The sequence below is a fragment of the Balaenoptera acutorostrata genome, chromosome 16, assembly GCF_949987535.1.
Source record: "Balaenoptera acutorostrata chromosome 16, mBalAcu1.1, whole genome shotgun sequence".
Lineage (NCBI taxonomy): Eukaryota > Metazoa > Chordata > Mammalia > Artiodactyla > Balaenopteridae > Balaenoptera > Balaenoptera acutorostrata.
The window spans coordinates 35,780,518-35,802,592 of NC_080079.1; the positions used below are offsets into that span (position 1 = coordinate 35,780,518).

Below are 22,075 nucleotides of genomic sequence, written 5' to 3' on the forward strand. Positions count from 1 at the left end.
TTCTTTCCCTATTGACTGGAAATACCATTTTTATTCTCTTTCAATAACTTTCACTGTCCCTTCTTATAATAATAGCACATATTTTAATTATTATAGCCTTGTAATATGTTTTAGAATCAGGTAGTGCAAATTCGGTGGGAAGAGTCTTGATACTGCATCCTGTTTGTGTGTCACACACTTGTTCATGCACATTGTCTCCTGAATTAAAATATATTACTTTGGGTAATGCAACCTAAGTTGAGATACTTTATATGGTGGAACAGGATGCAGTCATTAAAAAGAAGCTTTTCCAAAAGGAGATATTTAGCAACATGGGAAAATGCTTTGCATATAATATTAAAAGAAAAGATTCAGGTTAAACAATATGATTTGGCTTTGCTAAAACCAACAAATTTCCTGTCTATATGCATAGAAAACAGATTGTAAATAAATACACAAAAATGTTAATGGTAAGCTGTTTCTAAGTAATGGGATGATGGGTGATTTTTACTTAGCTGTATCTTTCAGCCTTTCCCAGATTTTCTACAGTGAATGTGCTTTACTGTTATAAGCACAACAATCAGTAATTAATATTACTGAAATGGATGTTTTAAGGCCCACCCCCAGTACTTGTCAGGATGGTTGAAGGAGTCAATCCCACCCCAGAGAAGAGACTGGCTCTCTCTCCAGAGGGAGTCGTGGACGGGTATCCAGCCCTGAAAGAGTTCAGTCCTTTTGATTGAGAGATGCTGCCATTAGAACATGTTAAATGCCAAATAACATCATCTGGAATCTCCTGGTGACCCTCTGTGTCGCCAGCTGGGAGAGGGCTGTGGGTGTCACCTCCTGCTCGCCCTCTCCAAACACCACCCAGGAGGGCTGGGAAGACACAAAGATGGTGTGCTGCCATCAGGGCGGTATACAAATGCTGGCATGTCTCCGACCTTCTATCGGGAATGCTTAGGGTGTGAATTTGACCATCTTTCTCAGCTCATAAATCTACTTGGGGGCACAGCTGAGCTGTCAGACGCCATCAAGCAAAACTTCTTCTGAGGTTGGCAGTTTGAGTAAAACAGCCGGGATCATGCCTCAGTAAAGTCCAGTAAAGAGCTTTGTATGTGGGGGCCTGGAAAGCAGCGTCTCACATTTTGATACAATAGAACAAAACAGTGGGAAATGTGAATGTCTGATTATCTGGACTGGTGGTCTCCCCTGTGCCCCGCCTGCCCACTGAGCCATGGATCCTTATTCATTCACAATTCTTTGCATGCAGATGGATCTACCTTATTCCCAAACAACTGCTTGCAGAGACTCCTGTCAGACTGGTTTATTTAATCCCTGTCTATAAATACAAATTGCCTACATTCGCTTCCACTGGAATCTGCTAGCCTTTTTACAATGAAATCTACTAAACTTCAGGCAGGTCATTTCTGCCTAGATTAGTTCTCCCTGTATTCAATGGTCAGAACAGAAACATTCTACTCTTCCTGGGACAGAACACTCCCCCAGAAGAGTTCCCACTGTTTCCTCTTGACACAAATGCAGGGTTGAAACTATCAAAAGAAATCAGTTTCCACCTCTAGATTACAGCTCCATCCAGAATCCATCTGTTCCTCCAATTGGTCAGTTTACAACTCAGCTGATTAGAAGTTCTAAGTAAAAGCATACTTTCCAGCATCTGCTTCAAAAGGGGAGGCACTGAGGCAGGCAGTTAGATTTTCATCAACTTCCTTTTTCGGCCAAGCCTCCAAGCATGGTAGTGCAGTTTTCTGCCTTTAGAGTCATAAAGCTCCTCTGACAGATTCTGCACATTGACTGAGGTGAGGAGGAGTGCTGGCTCCAGGGCAGCAGTTAATTCCCCTGATCGGAGACTGGACGTCCCGGGAAAGACCTACCCACCCTGCATCTCCATATGGTAGAGGCAACCAGTGACACTCCCACAGAGCCTACATGAGAGACTCCTGTCTCCCCAGGGCTGATTTACTGCTCGCTAAGAGCACAGCACCACTTAGGAGGGCCGAGAAACACAGGCAAAAGGAATCGGAAAAGACTTAACAGCCTTGGCTTTGGGGAAGTTTCTTTAACTCTGGAGCTCCAGTTCCCTTCATTATCTGGTTTATGATGCAGGCATTTAATACATGGTAATTGTGATTACTGATCCAACTGACAGTGAATTGAGAACTGTGATTATTGATATTATTATTACCGGTAGTGAACTTTAAAAATGATAGCTATGATTACTGGTGTTATTGCTGGTAGTGGATTTGATAAACAACTTGTTACTGTTGCTGCTGGTAATGCCAGTACTAGCCATTTCTCCATGTAATGGTGAGTAGACTTTACAAGAACAGAGTGAAGATCATATGAGCCACTCACTCACTTAACAACTGTTTATGGGGCACCACCTATGTGCCAGGCACTGTTCGAGGCACTGCGGCTACATCAGTGGAATCCACCCTTGTGAAGTTTACCTTTTAGTGTGGGGAGACCGAGAATAAATATGTTAATTACATGAATTTAGAACTTTTTAGTTTAATAGGGAAAAATAGAGCAGGGTAGAGAGGACTGGGAGTAAGTTAAGGGAGATGGGGAGTATGCAACGGCATTTAAAATAACGTAGTTCTGGGCTTCCCTGGTGGCGCAGTGGTTGAGAACCTTCCTGCCAATGCAGGGGACACGGGTTCGAGCCCTGGTCTGGAAAGATCCCACATGCCGCGGAGCAACTAGGCCCGTGAGCCACAGTTACTGAGCCTGCACGTCTGGAGCCTGTGCTCCGCAACAAGAGAGGCCGCGACAGTGAGAGGCCCGCACACCGCGATGAAGAGTGCCCTCACTTGCCGCAACTAGAGAAGGCCCTCGCACAGAAATGAAGACCCAACACAGCCATAAATAAATAAATTAAAAAAAAATAGTGCTATTGACTTTGAGCTATTCTGACCCATTAAGAAAATAATAACTGAAAGTTAGTCATCATTTTTTTGTTTTTTAAAAAAAAGGTAGTTCTGGAGAACCTTCCTGAGAAGGTGATACCTGAACAACCAGGAAGGTGGGGAACAAAGTACAGAGAATGCTGGGCAAGAGCATTCTAGCTGCAGACATAGCCCCTGCAAAGGCCCTGAGGGTGGGGGCATGCCCATGCTAAGAAGGCTGGAGTGGCCAGGGGTCGAGTGAGAAATGGCATCACAGGGGTGCAGCGGCAGATCGAGTAGGGTCAACCTGGGTATTTTAAGGACTTCAGCTTTTTACTCTAAGTGAATGGGGAGTCACTGCAGGGTTTTGTGACATAGTTGACTTATGCTTCAAAAGGATCACTCTGGCTCCTGAGCTGAAAGTAGACTAAGGGACCTGGGCGTGGGCTTGGGGAGGGGTCGGTAGTGGACAAGGGTGAAAGCAGTGAGGCCAGGTGAGCTGATGTAGGCTGTGAGGGAAAGAGGACGCTGAGAGGGAAAGAGGACGCTGACTTCCAAGGTTTTTGTCTTGAACAACTGGACGGATGGAAAGGCCTTTCACTACGAAGAGGAAGACTGAAGGCAGAGCAGGTTTGGGGGATTTCTTTCTTTTTTTTAAAAATTAATTTTTATTGGAGTATAGTTGCTTTACAATGTTGTGTTAGTTTCTACTGTACAGCAAAGTGAATCAACTATACGTATGCATATATCCTCTCTTTTTTGGATTTCCTTCCCATTTAGGTCACCACAGAGCACTGAGTAGAGTTCCCTGTGCTATACAGTAGGTTCTCATTAGTTACGTATTCATACATCATAGTGTATATATGTCAATCCCAATCTCCCAAATCATCCCTCCCCCCCACTCCCTCTTGGGGGATTTCTCAGTTCAGTTTTGGTCACACTTTTCCAGACTTACAGCTTAAAAAAACTCTTAGATATTACCTAACTCAAATCTCATCTTTAGACAAATATTTTTAAATGAGTGCACAAAGTACAAAATTCTAAGTATAATAGATACAGAATAGAAAGTTCGCTTTCATTCCACCCCTATGTCTCCTGCCACCCGGATCTCTTCCTCAGCACAAGTATGCCTGTGTGTTGGTATTTCCTCTCTATATTTTACAATGGTAGCTGACTCTACACACAGTTCTGAACCTTGCTTTTGTTTTTTCCACTCAATAATCTATCTCGATCAGTACATGTAGGACTGGCTCATTCTCTTCATGGTTCCAGACTTTCTGGTGTATGAATGCGCTGTAATTTATTTAACCAGTCCCCTATTTTTTTTTTTAACATCTTTATTGAAGTATAATTGCTTTACAATGGTGTGTTAGTTTCTGCTTTAAAACAAAGTGAATCAGTTATACATATACATATGTTCCCATATCTCTTCCCTCTTGCGTCTCCCTCCCTCCCACCCTCCCTATCCCACCCCTCTAGGTGGTCACAAAGCACCAAGCTGATCTCCCTGTGCTATGCGGCTGCTTCCCACTAGCTATCTATTTTACATTTGGTAGTATATATATGTCCATGACACACTCTCACCCTGTCACATCTCACCCCTCCCCCTCCCCATATCCTCAAGTCCATTCTCTAGTAGGTCTGTGTCTTTATTCCCATCTTGCCACTAGGTTCTTCATGTTTTTTTTTTTCCCTTAGATTCCATATATATGTGTTAGCATACTGTATTTTTCTCTTTCTGACTTACTTCACTCTGTATGAGACTCTAACTCCATCCACCTCATTACAAATACCTCCATTTCATTTCTTTTTATGGCTGAGTAATATTCCATTGTATATATGTGCCACATCTTCTTTATCCATTCATCCGATGATGGACACTTTTAACCAGTCCCCTATTGATGGAAAGATGTGCTGCTTATAACTCTTTCCAAATAATGCTGTAATGTATTTCCTTACCACAGGTCCTCTTCCTCAGAGGGTATACCCATTTAAAATTTGGACAAGTACTGCTCAGTTTTCCTTCTAGAGGCTGTTTCTCGATGAGGCAAGAGAGGTATTTTCCTCCACCAGTGGGACTGTACTGGCTGTTAAATATCGGCATGCTTCTGTGCCTGCTGGTAACTACCTGCTGCCCCCAGTCCTGAGTGCTCCTCTCTGTTATCTAGAGCCTCCGAGATAGCCCAGAGGCCCTACTTCCCCCACAATCTCCCACCATCCCGCAACTAAAGGGTTAACACCAGGCAGAAGAGGCGGTCTTCAGTCTCTTCTGACTGGTCAGTGCCTGGCTGTTAAATATTCTGAATATCACTCCATCTTTTCTTTACTAGTAGAAGCGGAAAATGGTACCACGGTACAGAGTTCAGCTGCATTTCTCCTCTTTAAATGCCATTTTAATTTCCTTCTCTGTATACTGCTCATTTTCTATTGGGTTGTTGGTGTTTTGATTCCTGATTCTGAAGAGCTTTTAATGTTAAAAAAATAAATTCTTCGATTATGTGCTGCAAATATTTCTTCTGGTTTGCCATTTATCTTTTAACTTTGCAGACAAAATTTTTGTGAAGTTGGATTTATCAATCTCTCTGTTCAGAGCTTCTGGGTTTTGTTATAATCAGAAAGGTCTTTGCTATACCAATATTGGTAACATTGTTCTGTTTTTCTTCTTGTAATTTTGTAGTTTCACTTTCTATCATTACATATTTGACTCAACTGAAGTATTCTGATGTAAGAAACAAGGGTCCAACTTTATATTGTCCTGATGGCTCCTCAGTTGTTGCAAGACCATTATCTTTCCCACAGTTTCATAATATCCTACCTTTCCTACTGTAGATCTGAGACCATTTCTGGACTCTCTATTCCATTCCAGTAATTAGCTTATGTGCCAGTATTACTGTTTAATAGTTTAAAAAATATTTTTAATATGTGATATGGCTAGTAGCCCTTCAGTACTTTTTTCTCAGAAACTTTTTACAAGAATCCTTGTATATCTATTTTTCCACAGTAGCTTCAGAATCAGTTTGCATAGGTTCCCACCCCTTCCCTCAAAAGGGTTGGTATTTTTTGTTTAAATTAATTTTTATTGGAGTATAGCTGATTTACAAAGTTGTGTTAGTTTCTGCTGTACAGCAAAGTTAATCAGTTATACATATACATATATCCACTCTTTTTTAGATTCTATTGCCATATAGGTCATTACAGAGTATTGAGTAGAGTTCCCTGTGCTGTACAGTAGGTTCTTATTAGTTATCTATTTTATATATAGTAGTGTGTATATGTCAATCCGGTATGTTACTAGGTCATGGCAAATTTATATACTTACTTAAGGAGAACCAAAATCATTATAATATTGAACTTTTCTATCCAAGAATAGCATATAGTATCCTATTTGTGCCAGTCTTATTTTGTTTCTACGTAACATTATTTTCTTTTTATTGCTTTTATTGTTTCCTTTTTATATATCCAGAAGTAGGCTCTTTCATTTTACTGGTAATGCCAAATTGTTTTCCAAAGCACTTAGACCCACAGCAATGTGTAAGAGATCCACATCCTCTAATTGCATTGTCAAGTTTTTTACTTTTGTCAATTCCAGCAGGTGTAAAATGGTATTACCATGTTACCTAATTTGAATTGCCCTGATTACCAATACGGCTGAGCATTTTTTGGAATGCTTAGTGGTCACTGGGGTCTCCCATTTTGAGAAATGCCTGTTTATTTTTTTACTCATTTTCCCCCTTAGTTTAATATATCCTGGATATGAATCCTTTGCCCTTTAAATGTGCTGCAAATATTTTCTCCCACTTTGTGACTTGCCTCTTTACTTTCTTTACAAAAGTCCTTTGATGAACAGATGTTCTTAATTTTAATACAAATTTACCAATCTTTTCTTTTAGGGTTAAGTGTTCTTTGAAGCTCATTCTTATCTCCAAATCAGAGTCTTCTTCTGTATTTTCTTAACATTTAAAATATTTTGATTTTCATATTAAGTCCCATATAAAATCCATCTGGAAGTGATTTTTGTGTATGCATCTAGATATACAAATTTTTCCCATATGCATAACCAGTTGTTTCCTAACAATTTATTGAACAGCTCCTTCCCACATGATCTGTAGTGCTACCTCTGGTGTCTATAAAAATCCCATTTATACTCTGTTCAGTTGGTCAGATGAATCCATCCCTGCACCAATATTATTACACTTAGTTACTGGAGCCTTAATGCTATTCTTGACGTCTGGTCCTCTCGTTGACGTCCCCCTCCCCTTCAGGAATGTCCACCTGTTCTTACCCCTTTACAGATAATTTCCTACTCGTTTAAGATTCTTTCATACCTTTTGGGAGAAAAAAACTACATGAGTCACCTATGATCCCCACTTTTGTTGGAGTGTTCTTTTACCTTTTTTTCATCTTTACAGTTCTATTTCTACTCTTTTAGTGATTATTCTTAAAATTTTAATATGCATACTTAAACTCTGAAGCTCATCAACACTTTAAAGTTTCTCCTATCTTCCATATTATTGTCAAGTAGTACTTTAAATTCCACCTTGTTTTTAAAATCTCAAATCTATTTATTACTCCTACGGTATTTTTATAGACAATGCTTATTTTATTATAGTTTTGTTTAAATAGATAAAATAGTCCTGCTAGGGACTTCCCTGGTGGTGCAGTGGTTAAGAATCCAACTGCCAATGCAGGGGACATGGGTTCGAGCCCTGGTCCGGGAAGATCCCACATGCCATGGAGCAACTAAGCCCATGCACCACAACTACTGAGCCTCTGCTCTAGAGCCCGTGAGCCACAACAACTGAGCCCGCGAGTCACAGCTACTGAAGCCTGTGTGCCTAGAGCCCGTGTCCGCAACAAGAGAAGCCACCTCAATGAGAAGCTCGGGCACCGCAACGAAGAGTAGCCCCTGCTCGCCGCAACTAGAGAAAGCCCGCGCACAGCAACGAAGACCCAACGCAGCCAAAAATAAATAAAATAAATAAATAAATATAAAAAAATAGTCCTGCTACAAAATTCAAAAGGAATAAAAGACTATACAGTAAAAAGTCTCTTCAACACCTCTGTCCCCTGGCACCTAGGTGTCCTCCCAATAGTTTGTGTGTATCCTGGAGGTGTTTTACACATAAAGAAGCCAATGTATATTGTACTTTTTCCTATTTTACACAAATAAGAGTACCAAATCATACACAGTCATCAACCTCTTACTTTTTTCATTTATTGTATCTTGAAGATGATTCCTTATCAGTTAATAAAGTACTTATTCTTTTTTTTACACGAGTATAATTTCAGTCTGTTTACCAACATGTTTACCAATTTCTTTGTTCACCATGCTTCTTGCAGTCCACTCCTTCCTTCTGGATTCAACTGCCTTCCTTCTGGAATAAATCCTATGAGTTCTTTCAGCAAAATCTGAAAATGTGTTTTTCATCCTCTCTTTTGAATGCTAATTTACCTCTGTATAGATTTCAAGGCTAACATCAATTCTTTTCAACACTTACAACTTATTTTATTGTCTTCTGGCCTATACTGCTGCCATTGAGAGCCTGCTACCAGCGTAGTTATTCCTTTGCTGGTAATAACTACTAATTCCTTTGCAGGTAACTTTTCTTTTTAGTTGCTTTTAGATTTTTCTCTTGTGTTTTGTAGTTGTACTATATGTCTAGAAACAGACTTGTTTTTATTCACTCTCCTAGATATTTGTTACACTTTCTTAATTTGAGGATCCATACCTCCTTTAAAATTCTGGAAAAATCTTCAAATATCTTCCTTCCCCTATTCTTTATGTTGGACCTTCTCATTCTATTCTCCACGTTCCTTAGCCTTTTCCTATTTCCCATCCCTTCCTCTGCTATGACCAGGGTATCTTCCTGATTTATCTTCTAGGTCGCCAATTCTCTCTTCATAGATGCCCAATCTGTGCTTTAATCTGTCCACGGGGCTCTTAATTTCATTAATTATACATTTTTTTAGTTCCCCAAAAGACTTAGCTTTTCAAATCTACTTTGCCTTTTTCAGTGTCATCTTTTCTAATGGTTTTTATGCTTTCCTCCCCCAGCCAATCATTTTAAATATTCTTATTCCATAGTTATCATCCTACATTAAGTTTGTGAGGGTGCTAAAGCTCTAAGGTTGTGTCTACTGACTTATGCTCACAGTGGATTGTTTTGGACTTTTGATCATGAGTTCATTTGAGTGGAGTTTGTTTCTTCTGTACTGTAGGAATATGATGCAGGCTTGGGTTATGGGTATGTCTTCCTTCCCCAACCAGGTTGCCATCATGTCTGTCTGTGTGCTTTTGTCAGTCTTTTTCAAACTGAGATCCTCAGCCTCCTAGGGACATACATACCTCATATTTGAGCTTCTTAAGGTTTCATTGGAACAAAGGGACCAGTCCAGTGGCAAATAAATTTAGCTGTTTTAAAATTCTATGTTCGATAACTCCATGACAAGTGAGAAGACTCAACCACTGGTCCTGGGGATTCAGGGAAATAATAATATAATTACAATAACCAGTTTTTGCCAAGTACAGCACTTAGTGGCACATACAGAAAATCATTTAGTTCCCTCAACAAACCTATGAGATAAGTACTGTAAGGCTTATAAAGGTTATGTAATATGTTCAAGGCTGTAAAATTGGTGTGGGATAGGGTAAAATTCAAATCCAGATCCATCTAGAGCCCAATCACTTAACCACTATTCACTCAACAAAAATTTACTGAGGAACTACTACGTGTCAGCCTGTGCTAAGTGATGGGTCTAGTGGTAAAAAAAAACCAGGTATCTTTCTTCTACCTTTCAAGTTATCTGTGAGGGACTACTGTTTCTGTTTTCCTCTTAATTTCCAATTTGTTGCAGACCAATGTTTTAGTTAAAGAAATTTAAGAGGACTTCCCTGGCAGGCCGGTGGTTAAAACTCCATGCTCCCAATGCAGGGGGCACGAGTTCGATCCCTGGTTGGGGAACTAAGATCCCACATGCTGCATGGCATGGCCTTAAAAAAAAAAAAAAAAAAAAAAGAAAAAAGAGAAAAGAAATTTAAAACATTGCATCAATGTCAAACTGCTATAAAAGTTTCCTCTCAATTTTTGTTTTCATCTCTCCACGGGCTGGTAACAAATAGTTTGCAGACCAGCCCCACCTGCAGGCCACTTTTGCGTAGCACTGCTCTACAGTGTATTGGCAGACCATCTGAGGGGCTTTGTGCAGATTTTTGTGATGTGCACATTTTTGTGGTGAATAACAAAGTGGAGAAGACACTTCTGACAATGGTGGCTTGTATGTGGAGAGCAAGAACCTTCTAAGAAGGTATCATTAAGTATTTTATGTCAGTCTTCCTCAGCTAGTAAGCATGAAAAGCAGGAGGCGGGTAGAGATTCAGCAGATAGTGAAAAGGCCACACTACAGTCTAACTTTATACAAATCTGGCAGTTCTCCTGGTGAAGAATGTATACCACCATTTGCTTCCTCTGTTACTCTAGTCCTCTAATAGGACAGGACAGTAGGTAAAGGGCCAGTCAGGAATACTAATCACAAAAGCTTAGGGAAATTTATTTGCAAGTTTTCTTTCCTCATCACCCTGCAAACAACTGGATCACATCATACAATGGCATGCATGCTTAGGAACTAGCAAGAGAACACTTTAATATTATACCAACTCAAGCAGTAAGATAAGCTGCTAAAAAATATTTCAAAGCCAAATGACTTATGGATTATTTGCACCATTATTCTCCTATTATGGAAAGCAGGGACCTGACCACACACACAGACACTTAGCATATTGAAATCTAAAATACATTTATCTTACTATACTTTCTTTTAAGAATAAACACTACTAACTTTAAGATTTGTAAAGTTATAAAGACATTTTCTATGACACAGAATACAAAAATATATTCCTATTCCTCTTTATAAGTTAAGATATATTTCCCAGGGGAATTCCCTGGCAGTCCAGCAGTCAGGACTCCGAGTTCTCACTGCCAAGGGCCCGGGTTTGATCCCTGGTCGGGGAACTAAAACCCTGCAAACTGTGTGGTGTGGCCAAAAAACAAAAAAGGATAGATTTCCCAGGAAACAGCTTTAAGGTTTGCCAAAACCTGTGTAGGATGGACTAAATGTCTAAAAGCGTCTGACAGCTACTTTCATCTTAAAGCATCTGAGCAGGTATGGTCATGACATTGAGTATTTCAAATTTTAAACTGCAGTCTTCATCACTATTAGACTCAGAACTACATTATTTTCCTGCAATTGTGGTTTATTGTAATCTTAATCCATTTTCTGAAAGACCATTCAACACATTTATACTATTCCAGTAATTACCATGCTACCCAGAAAAACAAGTGAACAGTTTATTAAGAATTAAATGAGGGTATGGAATGTGATACAAGTAAGACACTCAAGATGGATATAATAGTACTACTCACACAAAAAGTTAAATCTCTTAAAAAAAAATCACAAAAGAAAAAGCAATTCCATCATCATAAAGTAAGGTATTTCATGCAAAAACTTCAAAGAAATCCCCAGTCACCCCCAAACCCCCCCAAGCTCCTAACAAAAAGCTATCTGAAATATTGCCATGCTAACATATTAACCACAATATAATCATTCATAGAAAAGCAACACACTAATTAAGCAATGGATTAGATGAAACAACACAGGCTGCAATATCGTAAACTCATAGACCACGATGATTTTACATGATAAGCAATTCCAGAGTCACTCATAGGGTGAGCAGTATGGGCTAAATGTTGAGAGATAAGGTATGTAAATATAAACTCCATTAACTCATCTCATTATCTTCTAATTATAAAACCTAGAAGCTTCCAGAACCTGAAAAATTACATAAAATTTGGCATACTCCATTTGTGTTCCAAGAATGACATTAGGATCATACTTGCCATTATTAGAGAGCTGTATAAAAGCACTTCATGGTCAGGAATTGACCTCTTAAATGATCACAATTTACATCATAGAAACACAACTCCAGATATGCATTTACTGTGATTAACTCACTCAAGACAAGAAACATGATTTTCTAGCACTTTATGTACAAATTACTGCAAAAGCCCAGTTAATTTAGAGACCGAATAAAATGTAAAACAAATGTGAACTGGTACAGAGAGTGGAGGGGAACAGCCTCATTAACAAAGATTTAATGGTTTACAGTCTTGCCTTGACTTCTGAGGGAACTACAGTCAACAAACAGACTGCCAAGCTGTAACTCATGTCTCTGTACCAAGATGCTTTAGCATATTTCATGGAAAAGATAGTTTTACATTAAAAAACTAGGAATGGCATTTTATGGGATAGCATTCCCCTCCACAGCTGCCAAACAAGCCTGGTCACCAGGTGGTGCATAAACAAAGCGTATTTCCAAGTGGGTGTACCATATCATGATGAGGCAACCCAGGAGCGGAAGCACCCATTTCACTGCACCTGCCTATTCAGGAGGCCAGGAGAGAACTGGGACACCTACATTTCATGGTTTTGGGTTGAGCTTACTTATGGTGTATAGATTGGCTACAAGTAAAACAATAAGGCCAAAGAAAAAGAACAGGAGAAAAATACTTAGGAGAAAAAACTACCCACTCCCATCTGCTATTTTTTTCCCTTTAGATTTAAGGTAATTAGAACAGGCTGGAAAAATTTCAGGATTACCCTTCCCACATCTGAAAATTCAACTTCCTATTTACATTCCATGAAAAGAACACTATAATTGTTCAGTGGCAGGAATTAGCCTCTCTAAAAAATAGAAGCTCTTGCTCTAATTTTCACAAAATGACATGAGAAAATTTTCCAATGTGAAACCCAGGGTTTGAGGCTAGTAAAGAAGTGTCTTTAATAATCAGGACCATCAAAGTTAGAGCTCTTTGGAATGTGTGTTATACATACAAAGTTATCACAAATTAAACTCCCAGAGTATTTATGAAACAAGCTCTTAAATGGGAAAGACTTCTAATGAGACATAAATGCTTCCATCAGCAAATTAAATCTGATGAATCAATCCTTCCCAAGTGACAAGGTCTCTGCTAACAACTCAACATAGCCTCTGGAATCAAAGGTAAAAGATCATTCAATCATGATGATGCAAGATGAAGTACAGATGAGCAGTACATATGAAAAAAATTTGTAAACCGCTGCAGTTCTAAAACAGTAGATTTATATTACAAAGCAATGTAAATAAATATGGGGCTAGTACAAAAGCTCTTATTTACAGTTTTACAAATGAAACTGTATTCAGTGTAAATGCTGTGTTTTAAAGAACACAGTACTATATTAGTAAAATGAGTTCTGTTGAGGGGAATTACAGTTTCTGTTAGAATCAACGTATAAAAGATTCAAGTTAACTCTGTTTATAATTTAGTACAGACAAACCCAGTTTAACCTGGAATGGCATCTGTTAAAGTGCTGAAAAACAGGAAATATTTAGAAAACACTGTACATTATTAAAGCTTTATCAAGTCAGAATGTTAAAATCCTTTCACATTTTTAACCTTTTGCCACAGGCTTGTGGACAAGATGATTTTTCTCAGCAAAGAAGTAAAACTTACGAGGCCACCAGCTGCTTAGATGATTTTAGGTTCAGTGTTGCTAGTTTCCTAAAACAACTATTTATCCATCAACCATACCTTCAGGCCTTACAATCTGGTAAGTAATTAAATATTCAGGATAAGCCTAGAAGAGAAAGATTAATTCAAATATTGGTAAACAAATTTTTTGAAAGGAGACTTATTATAAGGATTCCTAGGGAAGAGGTTCTAAATTAGTGCTGTGGATCTCTCAGAATCATCAAAGGGCATTTTCCCAAAACAGCCTTACCTTGACTCCAATCCCTTAGATTCTGAATCAGCAGGCCTAGGATGAGTATTAAGCATGTGTTTGTTTTTAATAACTGAGGTGATCCTGATACATATCCCCAGTACACAACGCTCTAGAGATGCTTTTGACTGGATCTATGTCACTAAGAGCAAGAGGGAATTACACATTTCTTTGCTACAGGGAGGTTAACTATTAAATATAGGATTCTAATTAATTATAATTTACAGAAGCTAAAAAAAAAAAGCATGGTTGACAAAATCTGAATAAGGTCTGTAGGTTAGATATATTACATTAATGATATTTTCCTGATTTTAACAATTTTAAGAGAATGTCCTTGATTTTAGGAAATACACATTGAAGAATTTAAGGGTAAAGAAAGATGCCTATTACCTACTTCCAAGCAGCTCAGAAAAAAAAAAAAAAAACTATACACACATACAGTAGGGAGAGCATGATAAAGGAGAAAGACAGAATGCTAAAATGTTAACATTTGGAAGATCTGGGTAAAGGGTATAAGGGAATTCTCTTTATTATTTTTGCAATGTTTCTTTAAGTCTGAAATAATTTCCAAATATGAGTTAAAAAGAAATCCAGCTCTTAAGGCAACATGCCTTGTCAATTTAAAAGATTTGTAAGAGGTTAAAGTATGGCTCTAAAGCATTTTTGAAGATGAGCAAATAAAACTGACTTACCTGTTCTCCTCTGTAAATAACATATTCAGCTAATGCTAGGCCATTTACACTGGGTCGACCAGTGACTGAGTGGTGTCCTGGTGGAGAATGTGCCATTTTCATCGCACTGAACTGCAGGAAAGACTTTCCCAAGGTTACCCGGCAAAAGAGCAGCTGCCTGTAACACGTGAGAAGGAAAAGAGCTCCCTGAAGACAAGTCGTACATGACAGTTTTATTTATGTACACTACATAAGCTTTTTAATGCACTTATACATGAACACTTATGACGGTTTCTATCATTTTACCCTTTAAGTAAGAATGTCTTCTACTACTCTCACTAATGAAAGAATTTGTCACTTTAATTAATCCTTATTTTAACTATAAAATGATATAGCAATTGTAATAATCTTAAAGTGATATAGACTTTGCCATCCTGTTTGTATCCCAGCAAAAGCACAAATCATAGCCCAAGTGGGAAGGAGGAGGAGGCTTTAAGGGGCTTCCATGAAGTGCCTTACAAAGTTGAACATTTACCCAGGTAAGTCCTGTTGATTCCACTTTCAAAATGTATTGAAATCAATTCTCTTCTCTTAATTCTACTGTCACTATTGAGTCCAAATCACCAAAATTTTCACCTGGACTGTAACAATGGCCTTTGAACTAGTCTTTCTGTTTCTACTCTAATTCCTGTCTAAATTATATTCCATCCAAGCAACCAGTGATTTAGGGAAAAAAACAACAAACAACAAAAACCATAAATCAGGTCGCATCGCTTTTCTGCTTAAAACCTTTTAGAGGCTACTCACTGTGCCTAGAAGAAAATCCAAATTCCTTTTAATGGCTCTAAATTCTCGAATTTTACTCTGGGTTCATTATGCCCAGGCGCATTAGTTTTTTTTCCCACAGGCCAAACTTTCTTGCCCTATGGCCATCAGACATACTGTTTCCTCTATCATCTAGAATGATACGTATTCAACCACTCTTCTACTGGCTAATATTCATTTTTCAAGTTTCAGCTGAAATGTCATGTCTTCAAATAGGTCTTCCCTCACCACAAGTTTAAGTATTACCCTCCCACTCCCCACAGGCATATGATTGGCCTTCCTTAGGTCCAATGAACTCTTTATTACTTCACTGTTTCTCTCTCTAATTTTCTTTTCTCTCTATAGGAGAAGAGGAGATTTGGTGGACTAACTGATGATTCTGTCTCCAAAGAAGACGGGCTATGTACTTTTTATTCTAAATATGCCCTTTGGAAACCTTCTTAGCGTTTCTTTCTTTATATATATATATATATATTTATGGCTGCTTTGGGTCTTCATTGCTGCACGTGGGCTTTCTTTTTAGTTGCAGAGAGCGGGGGCTACTCTTCGTTGCGGTGCGCAGGCCTCTCATTAAGGTGGCTTCTCTTGTTGTGGAGCACGGGCTCTAGGTGCATGGGCTTCGGTAGTTGTGGCTTGCGGGCTTCTAGAGAGGAGGCTCGGTAGTTGTGGCGCATGGGCTTAGTTGCTCCGTGGCATGTGGGATCTTCCCGGACCAGGGCTCGAACCCGTGTGCCCTGCATTGGCAGGCGGATTCTTAACCACTGCGCCACTAGGGAAGCTCTTCTTAGTGTTTCTAATAGATTTTCTATTATAGTCACAATCAGTCCCATGATAATCCAGCATACAGAAATCTTAAGTTAATAAATAAACTTATTTCCAGACATACAAGCATTCTACTTCAAAGGCAGCTGAGACGAGGTACTCGAACAATGCTTACTACTAATACTAATAATCAGAACTATTTAGCCTCCAGATAATATATGACAAGTAAAAGTAGCAATGTTCAATTTACAGAATCTCAAGAAATTACAAGCCTCCTAACCATTCCAACTTATGATCTAAAATAGAAATGGGTGGGAGGTCATACCCAGGAGGACTGACTTTAGATACCTATGTGAGTCTAAATTTAGGGGGAAAACAACAAGAACAAAACATAAACAGTCTTTGTTTCCCTTCAGGACTACAGTCCTTTACCCTTGGTAACCTTTCAAAGTCAGCTGGGAAGCTTTTAAAAATCCCATGCACAGACCAGACCCGAGACCAATTAAGTGAGAATCTCTTGAGGGTGGGACACAGGCATTAGTTTTTAAAGCCCCTTAGGTAACTCCAATGTGCTATCAAAGCTGAAAACTACTGCTCTAGGGTTTCTACATCAGTGATCAGAAGCTTCAGCATCAGCTAGGAACTTGGTAGAAATTGGTAGAAATTCAAGTTCTAGGGCCCCACCTACTAAATCAACAATTCAGGACGCACGGCACCGGAATCTGTGTTTTTACTAGACCTCTAGGTGATTCTGAGCTTGCTCATGTTTGATACCTACTGTTCTAGGTCTTTATAAGCAGTGTCCTAACTACAGAATAAACCTCAGTAATTAATCTTACTTGAGTTTTCAAATGGTGAAAGATAATTTATTTACCTATGAGGATTTTATCAATTTGACCCAAGTCATTTGAATGATTTTAACAACTGAGTTAGACCAGGGTAACTAAAAGTAGGAAAAACGAAGTACAAAGTAGTTCTTTGATAATGTGCTTTCTAAAGGGATTGATGTATTTTATTATAACTTTTTGAATAGTAACATCACAGATTGAGGATTAAGATCATTATCACAATGGAAGAGAGACTCCCTCACACATCGCCATGAAATGATTAGGTGTAACAAGTAATGCCATTTTAGCCTTTGAATACTAGATTTTTAAACAGTCCACAATAAAATCTCTTTCATGCCCAGTGATATTTTCTATTCCATATTCTGAAAGCACCATGTGCTCTAATGATTGAATGAGTTGAACAGGTCAAGTGCGTAGAACTGTGCTTGGCCCATACAGATCATTTAATAAATATTAGCCATTATTAGAACTGGTGAGAGGACCCAAAGCAACCTGAAATATGACTAGCTTGGATTCCTAAAGTTGTCCGAGATAATGTTTTGCCCTGAAAATTTCTCAAATTTGAAACCAGTTCTTATCTGATTCTTATCAAAATAAATGAGAACAAGTGATCTCTTACCTGTGGCAAATGTAACAAGATCTGTCTTTGTGTACTGGACACCCAGTACCTCCTCCGATTCCATACACATACTGATTGCTTTTGGAAGAGTTTTCAGCAAAATAGATCCCAGCTCCAAACATGCCACCTATGTAGGCGTGCCTTTCGTCAAAGCCTTTATGAATAATTGCATTCACAAAGGGAGACCCTAAAATACATATAAATATATAACATTTAAAAATTATCTTAGAAGAAAAAGAACAAAAGCTAAAGCCCCTTAGAAGTTAAATTCTTAAACATATATACACCACCACCACAATAAAGCAAAATCAAAACACAAGGGTTAACAAGTTAACTGTCAGCTAGCTCACCACTTTAGAATAGTTATTTTAGAAGAATTGCTAATATGAATGAATGTTTCTAATAGGGTAGTGGTTCAGATGCCAAAGTAAGGACACATACAGATTCAACTAGAAAAACAAACAGATCACCTGAAATATCAATGCTAGAGTTATCAAATTCCAGGCCCCAAATTCATATATATCCAGAACCAAGAGTCTCATAATTCACCTCTTATGGCAAGGCTGAATGCAATTAGGTCATGCAATGACGCCCACATCTGTGTACTTTTTCTAGATATCAAAAGTGGCCAAAGTGATCTTTTCATGTTCATTTTCTTCTTTACACCTCCTCTCTCCTATCCTTCCACTTCTCTACCTTTTATCACTTGCTAGTATCAGATTTCAACTGTAAATGTGGTGTGTTCCTTCATTCCCTACATATTGACTTCTTTCTCCTCCTTCCTTGCACGTGTGCCAAGAAAAAGCTTAGCCAAAGGAGAGGAGGTACTAAGCATGGGTACCAGGCCAGGGAGTGGAGTGAGGCTGGGGGTTGGGAAAAGCCAATGTAACACAACTAACTGATCCATCAAGATCAGTGTCCCTGTTCATAAAGGGACAGGAAAATACACTGAATTCCACTTTATAGAAATACTGAAGAATACAATAACTTATTTGAATTTGGAAAAACCAAAACCATTTCTATTATAAAACAGAAAAAATCATTCATTACAACCATCAAGTCAATACATAAATAAATATGCTCTGTGCCAAGAAATTATCACAATGATTTTTAGGGTTTTGGAATGAGAAGTACCATTTATATATTATATACCAATTCAGTCTGCTATAGCCATTCTTCCAGGGGACTGTGACATTTAAATGCTGTGTTTTATAGAACTTTACCAGTCTCTAAAAATTTTCTGCAATCAAAGCCAAATGAAGGAACAGACTGGCCAGATCATGGGTAATGTGCTTGAAGACTTGATAAACACTACATTAATATCTATATTAATTTTTGCTATAAACATGAAACACCAATCATCAACACCTGCCAACTTGCAACATAAACAGGAAATTTCAAGAATGACAAGTAATGGTGCTCTCAATTCAACAAAAGTTCTCAGAAAACTCCACAGGTTCAATGACAATGCTCTTTTTGCTGAAGTTAAATGTAGCCTTGACACTTAGAATCACAGTCAGAACAGGATGTATATATTCTTCTGAGGCAATTTTCAGATCTTATTTTAACTTTAATTCACCCAACCAGTTAAAAGTAAAACACACGGGCTTCCCTGGTGGCGCAGTGGTTGAGAATCTGCCTGCCAATGCAGGGCACACGGGTTCGAGCCCTGGTCTGGGAAGATCCCACATGCCACGGAGCAACTGGGCCCGTGAGCCACAATTGCTGAGCCTGCGCATGTGGAGCCTGTGCTCCACAACAAGAGAGGCCGCGACAGTGAGAGGCCCGCGCACCGCGATGAAGAGTGGTCTCCACTTGCCACAACTAGAGAAAGCCCTCGCACAGAAACGAAGACCCAACACAGTCATAAATAAATAAATAAATAAAAGAACGTGAATTTCTTTAAAAAAAAAAAAAAAAAAAAAAAAAAGTAAAACACACCATTTTTCAGAGTAATCATCACACAAAATCAACTATATTAAAATAAAAGGGAAAATATGAATAGTCAACATTCTCATTTCTACACTTTTTGTTATGGTAATCCTATTTATACACTACCCACTGTAAAACATGCAAACTCAAAAGACGTTAAAAATACAGGGACTTCCCTGGTGGTGCAGTGGTTAAGAATCCGCCTGCAAATGCAGGGGACACGGGTTGGATCCCTGGTCTGGAAGATCCCACATGCCACGGAGCAACAAAGCCCATGCGCCACAACTACTGAGCCTGTGCTCTAGAGCCCGCGAGCCACAACTACTGAGCCCATGCGCCACAACTACTGAAGCCCACATGCCTAGAGCCCGTGCTTATCAACAAGAGAAGCCGCTGCAATGAGAAGCCTGCACACTGCAATGAAGAGTAGCCCCTGCTCGCCGCATCTAGAGAAACCTCGTTCACAGCAACATAGACCCAACACAGCCAAAAAAAACCCAAAAAAATATAAATGTAAAGATTTACAGAAATACTGTTCATTTTTTTAAATGACATGAGGAATATAAAGATTCATTATTATTTCAAACCTGACAAAAAATGTGGAGGAGGATGGTGGTAGGGTAGGGGGAGAGGAATCTTACCATGAAATAGCATTCTTTCATTTGCATGGTTGTGGTTTTCTTCAGAAACTTCTTTCCTCCTGTGAGTATATCTTTCCCATAGTTTCTTGTTACAAACTTTCTGAATCTTTAAAAAGAAACCAGAAAAATAAAATCTCTAGATCATAATAATCAATCTTATCCAAAAATGGGCCACATAGGGCCAGAAGAGAGGCAAAACTTTTCTCTGAAATATAAATTATGTGTTATTTTTAGTCAACTAAAAAACTTTAACCCAACCATAAAAATGGAAATATAGGTACATTTTGGAAATCAAAAAACTACAAAGGGGAAAAAAGCTATATGTAAAGGTCAAGAGTACTGTTAATTGATTAAAATACTTCCATTCTCATTACTTTAGAATTACTGCTAAAACATCTCCAAATCAGACATGCTGAGTTCTGTATGGAAGTATAAGAAAGAGAATACTATCTTTTCCCCCCTGCTTTATCTGGCTCAAAGTACCATCTTTATCTGTTTTTAATTAAAAATATTTGAAATACACAAGTCAGAATGGCCATCATCAGAAAATCTACACACAATAAATGCTGGAGAGGGTGTGGAGAAAAGGGAACCCTCTTGCACTGTTGGTGGGAATGTAAACCGATACAGCCACTATGGAGAACAGTATGGAGGTTCCTTAAAAAACTAAAAATAGAACTACCATATGACCCAGCAATCCCACTACTGGGCACATACCCTGAGAAAACCATGATTCAAAAAGAGACATGTACTACAATGTTCACTGCAGCACTATTTACAATAGCCAGGACATGGAATCAACCTAAGTGTCCAATGACTGATGAATGGATAAAGAAGATGTGGCACATATATACAATGGAATATTACTCAGCCATAAAAAGAAACGAAACTGAGTTATTTGTAATGAGGTGGATGGACCTAGAGACTGTCATACAGAGTGAAGTAAGTCAGTAAGAGAAAAACAAATACCGTATGCTAACACATATATATGGAATCAAAAAAAAAAAAAAAAAAAAGGTTTCCGGTGTTGTGACTGAAACCCGTCAATATGGTGGCGGTCGGCCGCGGCCGCTCGCTGAAAAACCTCCGAATACGAGGGCGGAATGACAGCGGCGAGGAGAACGTTCTGCTGGATCTGACCCGAGGTTTTTGTCTCCGAGTTGGTGATGCTTTGTTAGAAAAAGATTCCACTGCCCATCTCTTGGTATGCATATCCCCAAGAAATTAGAACTGAGTATTGCATAGGAAATTGATTAAATACTTGACAGCAACTTGGCAACATGTGCTTAGCATAGATGAGTAAAATAAAGAGCATTTTACATATTTCAATATGCAAAAGCAAGAGTAAATGTGAAAGTGAAACAAAAATATTCAACTATACTGAAGGTGAAGAAATTTTGATGAAGTGCATTTTCTAAATGTTGGTAATTTTAAAGATATTAGTATTCACTCCATTTAAAATATTTTTATGCATCTGCTCTTTGGAATTATGGAAAACAATGACTGGAATTCCCTGAAGGTGGGAACATTTAATAACCTTGGATATCCTTGCTGATTCTGAGTCTAGACTGTTCAGTTCACTGAACAGATTTAAACTGAGTGTGTATTATTAGCTCCCAAAAGAATACTTGTTTTGGGACTCCCCTGGTGGTGCAGTGCTGAAGAATCCACCTGCCAATACAAGGGACATGGGATAGAGCCCTGGTCCGGGAAGATCCCACATGCCGCGGAGCAACTAAGCCTGTGCACCACAACTACTGAGCCTGCGCTCTAGAGCCTGTGAGCCACAACTACTGAGCCCGTGTGCTGCAAATACTGGAGCCCACGTGCCTGGAGCCCGTGCTCTGCAATAAGAGAAGCCACCGCAATGAGAAGGCCGCACACTGCAACGAAGAGTAGCCCCCATTCTCCACAACTAGAGAAAGCCTGTGAGTAGCAGTGAAGATCCAACGCAGCCAAAAAAAAAAAAAAAAGAAAGAATACTTGTTTTTAGTGGTGAACTTTGAGTGATTGCTTGTTTGATTCTATTAGGAGTGGTAAAATGCAGTAAATCTATATTTTTAACCATCTTTGT

At 38.8% G+C, this 22,075-nt stretch overlaps 1 protein-coding gene across 3 annotated transcripts in view; it reads right to left on the reverse strand.

Annotated features, from left to right (window-relative positions):
* Positions 1 to 11,219: 11,219 nt before the first annotated feature.
* TNKS2 (tankyrase 2) overlaps positions 11,220 to 22,075 on the reverse strand; it is a 64,025-nt gene continuing 53,169 nt past the window's right edge. For all 3 annotated transcript variants that reach the window (XM_057530810.1, XM_057530811.1, XM_057530809.1), the window contains 4 exons: positions 20,002 to 20,107; positions 17,429 to 17,615; positions 14,396 to 14,552; positions 11,220 to 13,559 (listed from right to left, as the gene is read on the reverse strand). In XM_057530810.1, coding sequence (XP_057386793.1) covers positions 13,497 to 13,559; positions 14,396 to 14,552; positions 17,429 to 17,615; positions 20,002 to 20,107 — 513 coding nt within the window. In that variant the 3' untranslated portion in view covers positions 11,220 to 13,496. The remainder of the gene's footprint in view (positions 13,560 to 14,395; positions 14,553 to 17,428; positions 17,616 to 20,001; positions 20,108 to 22,075) is intronic.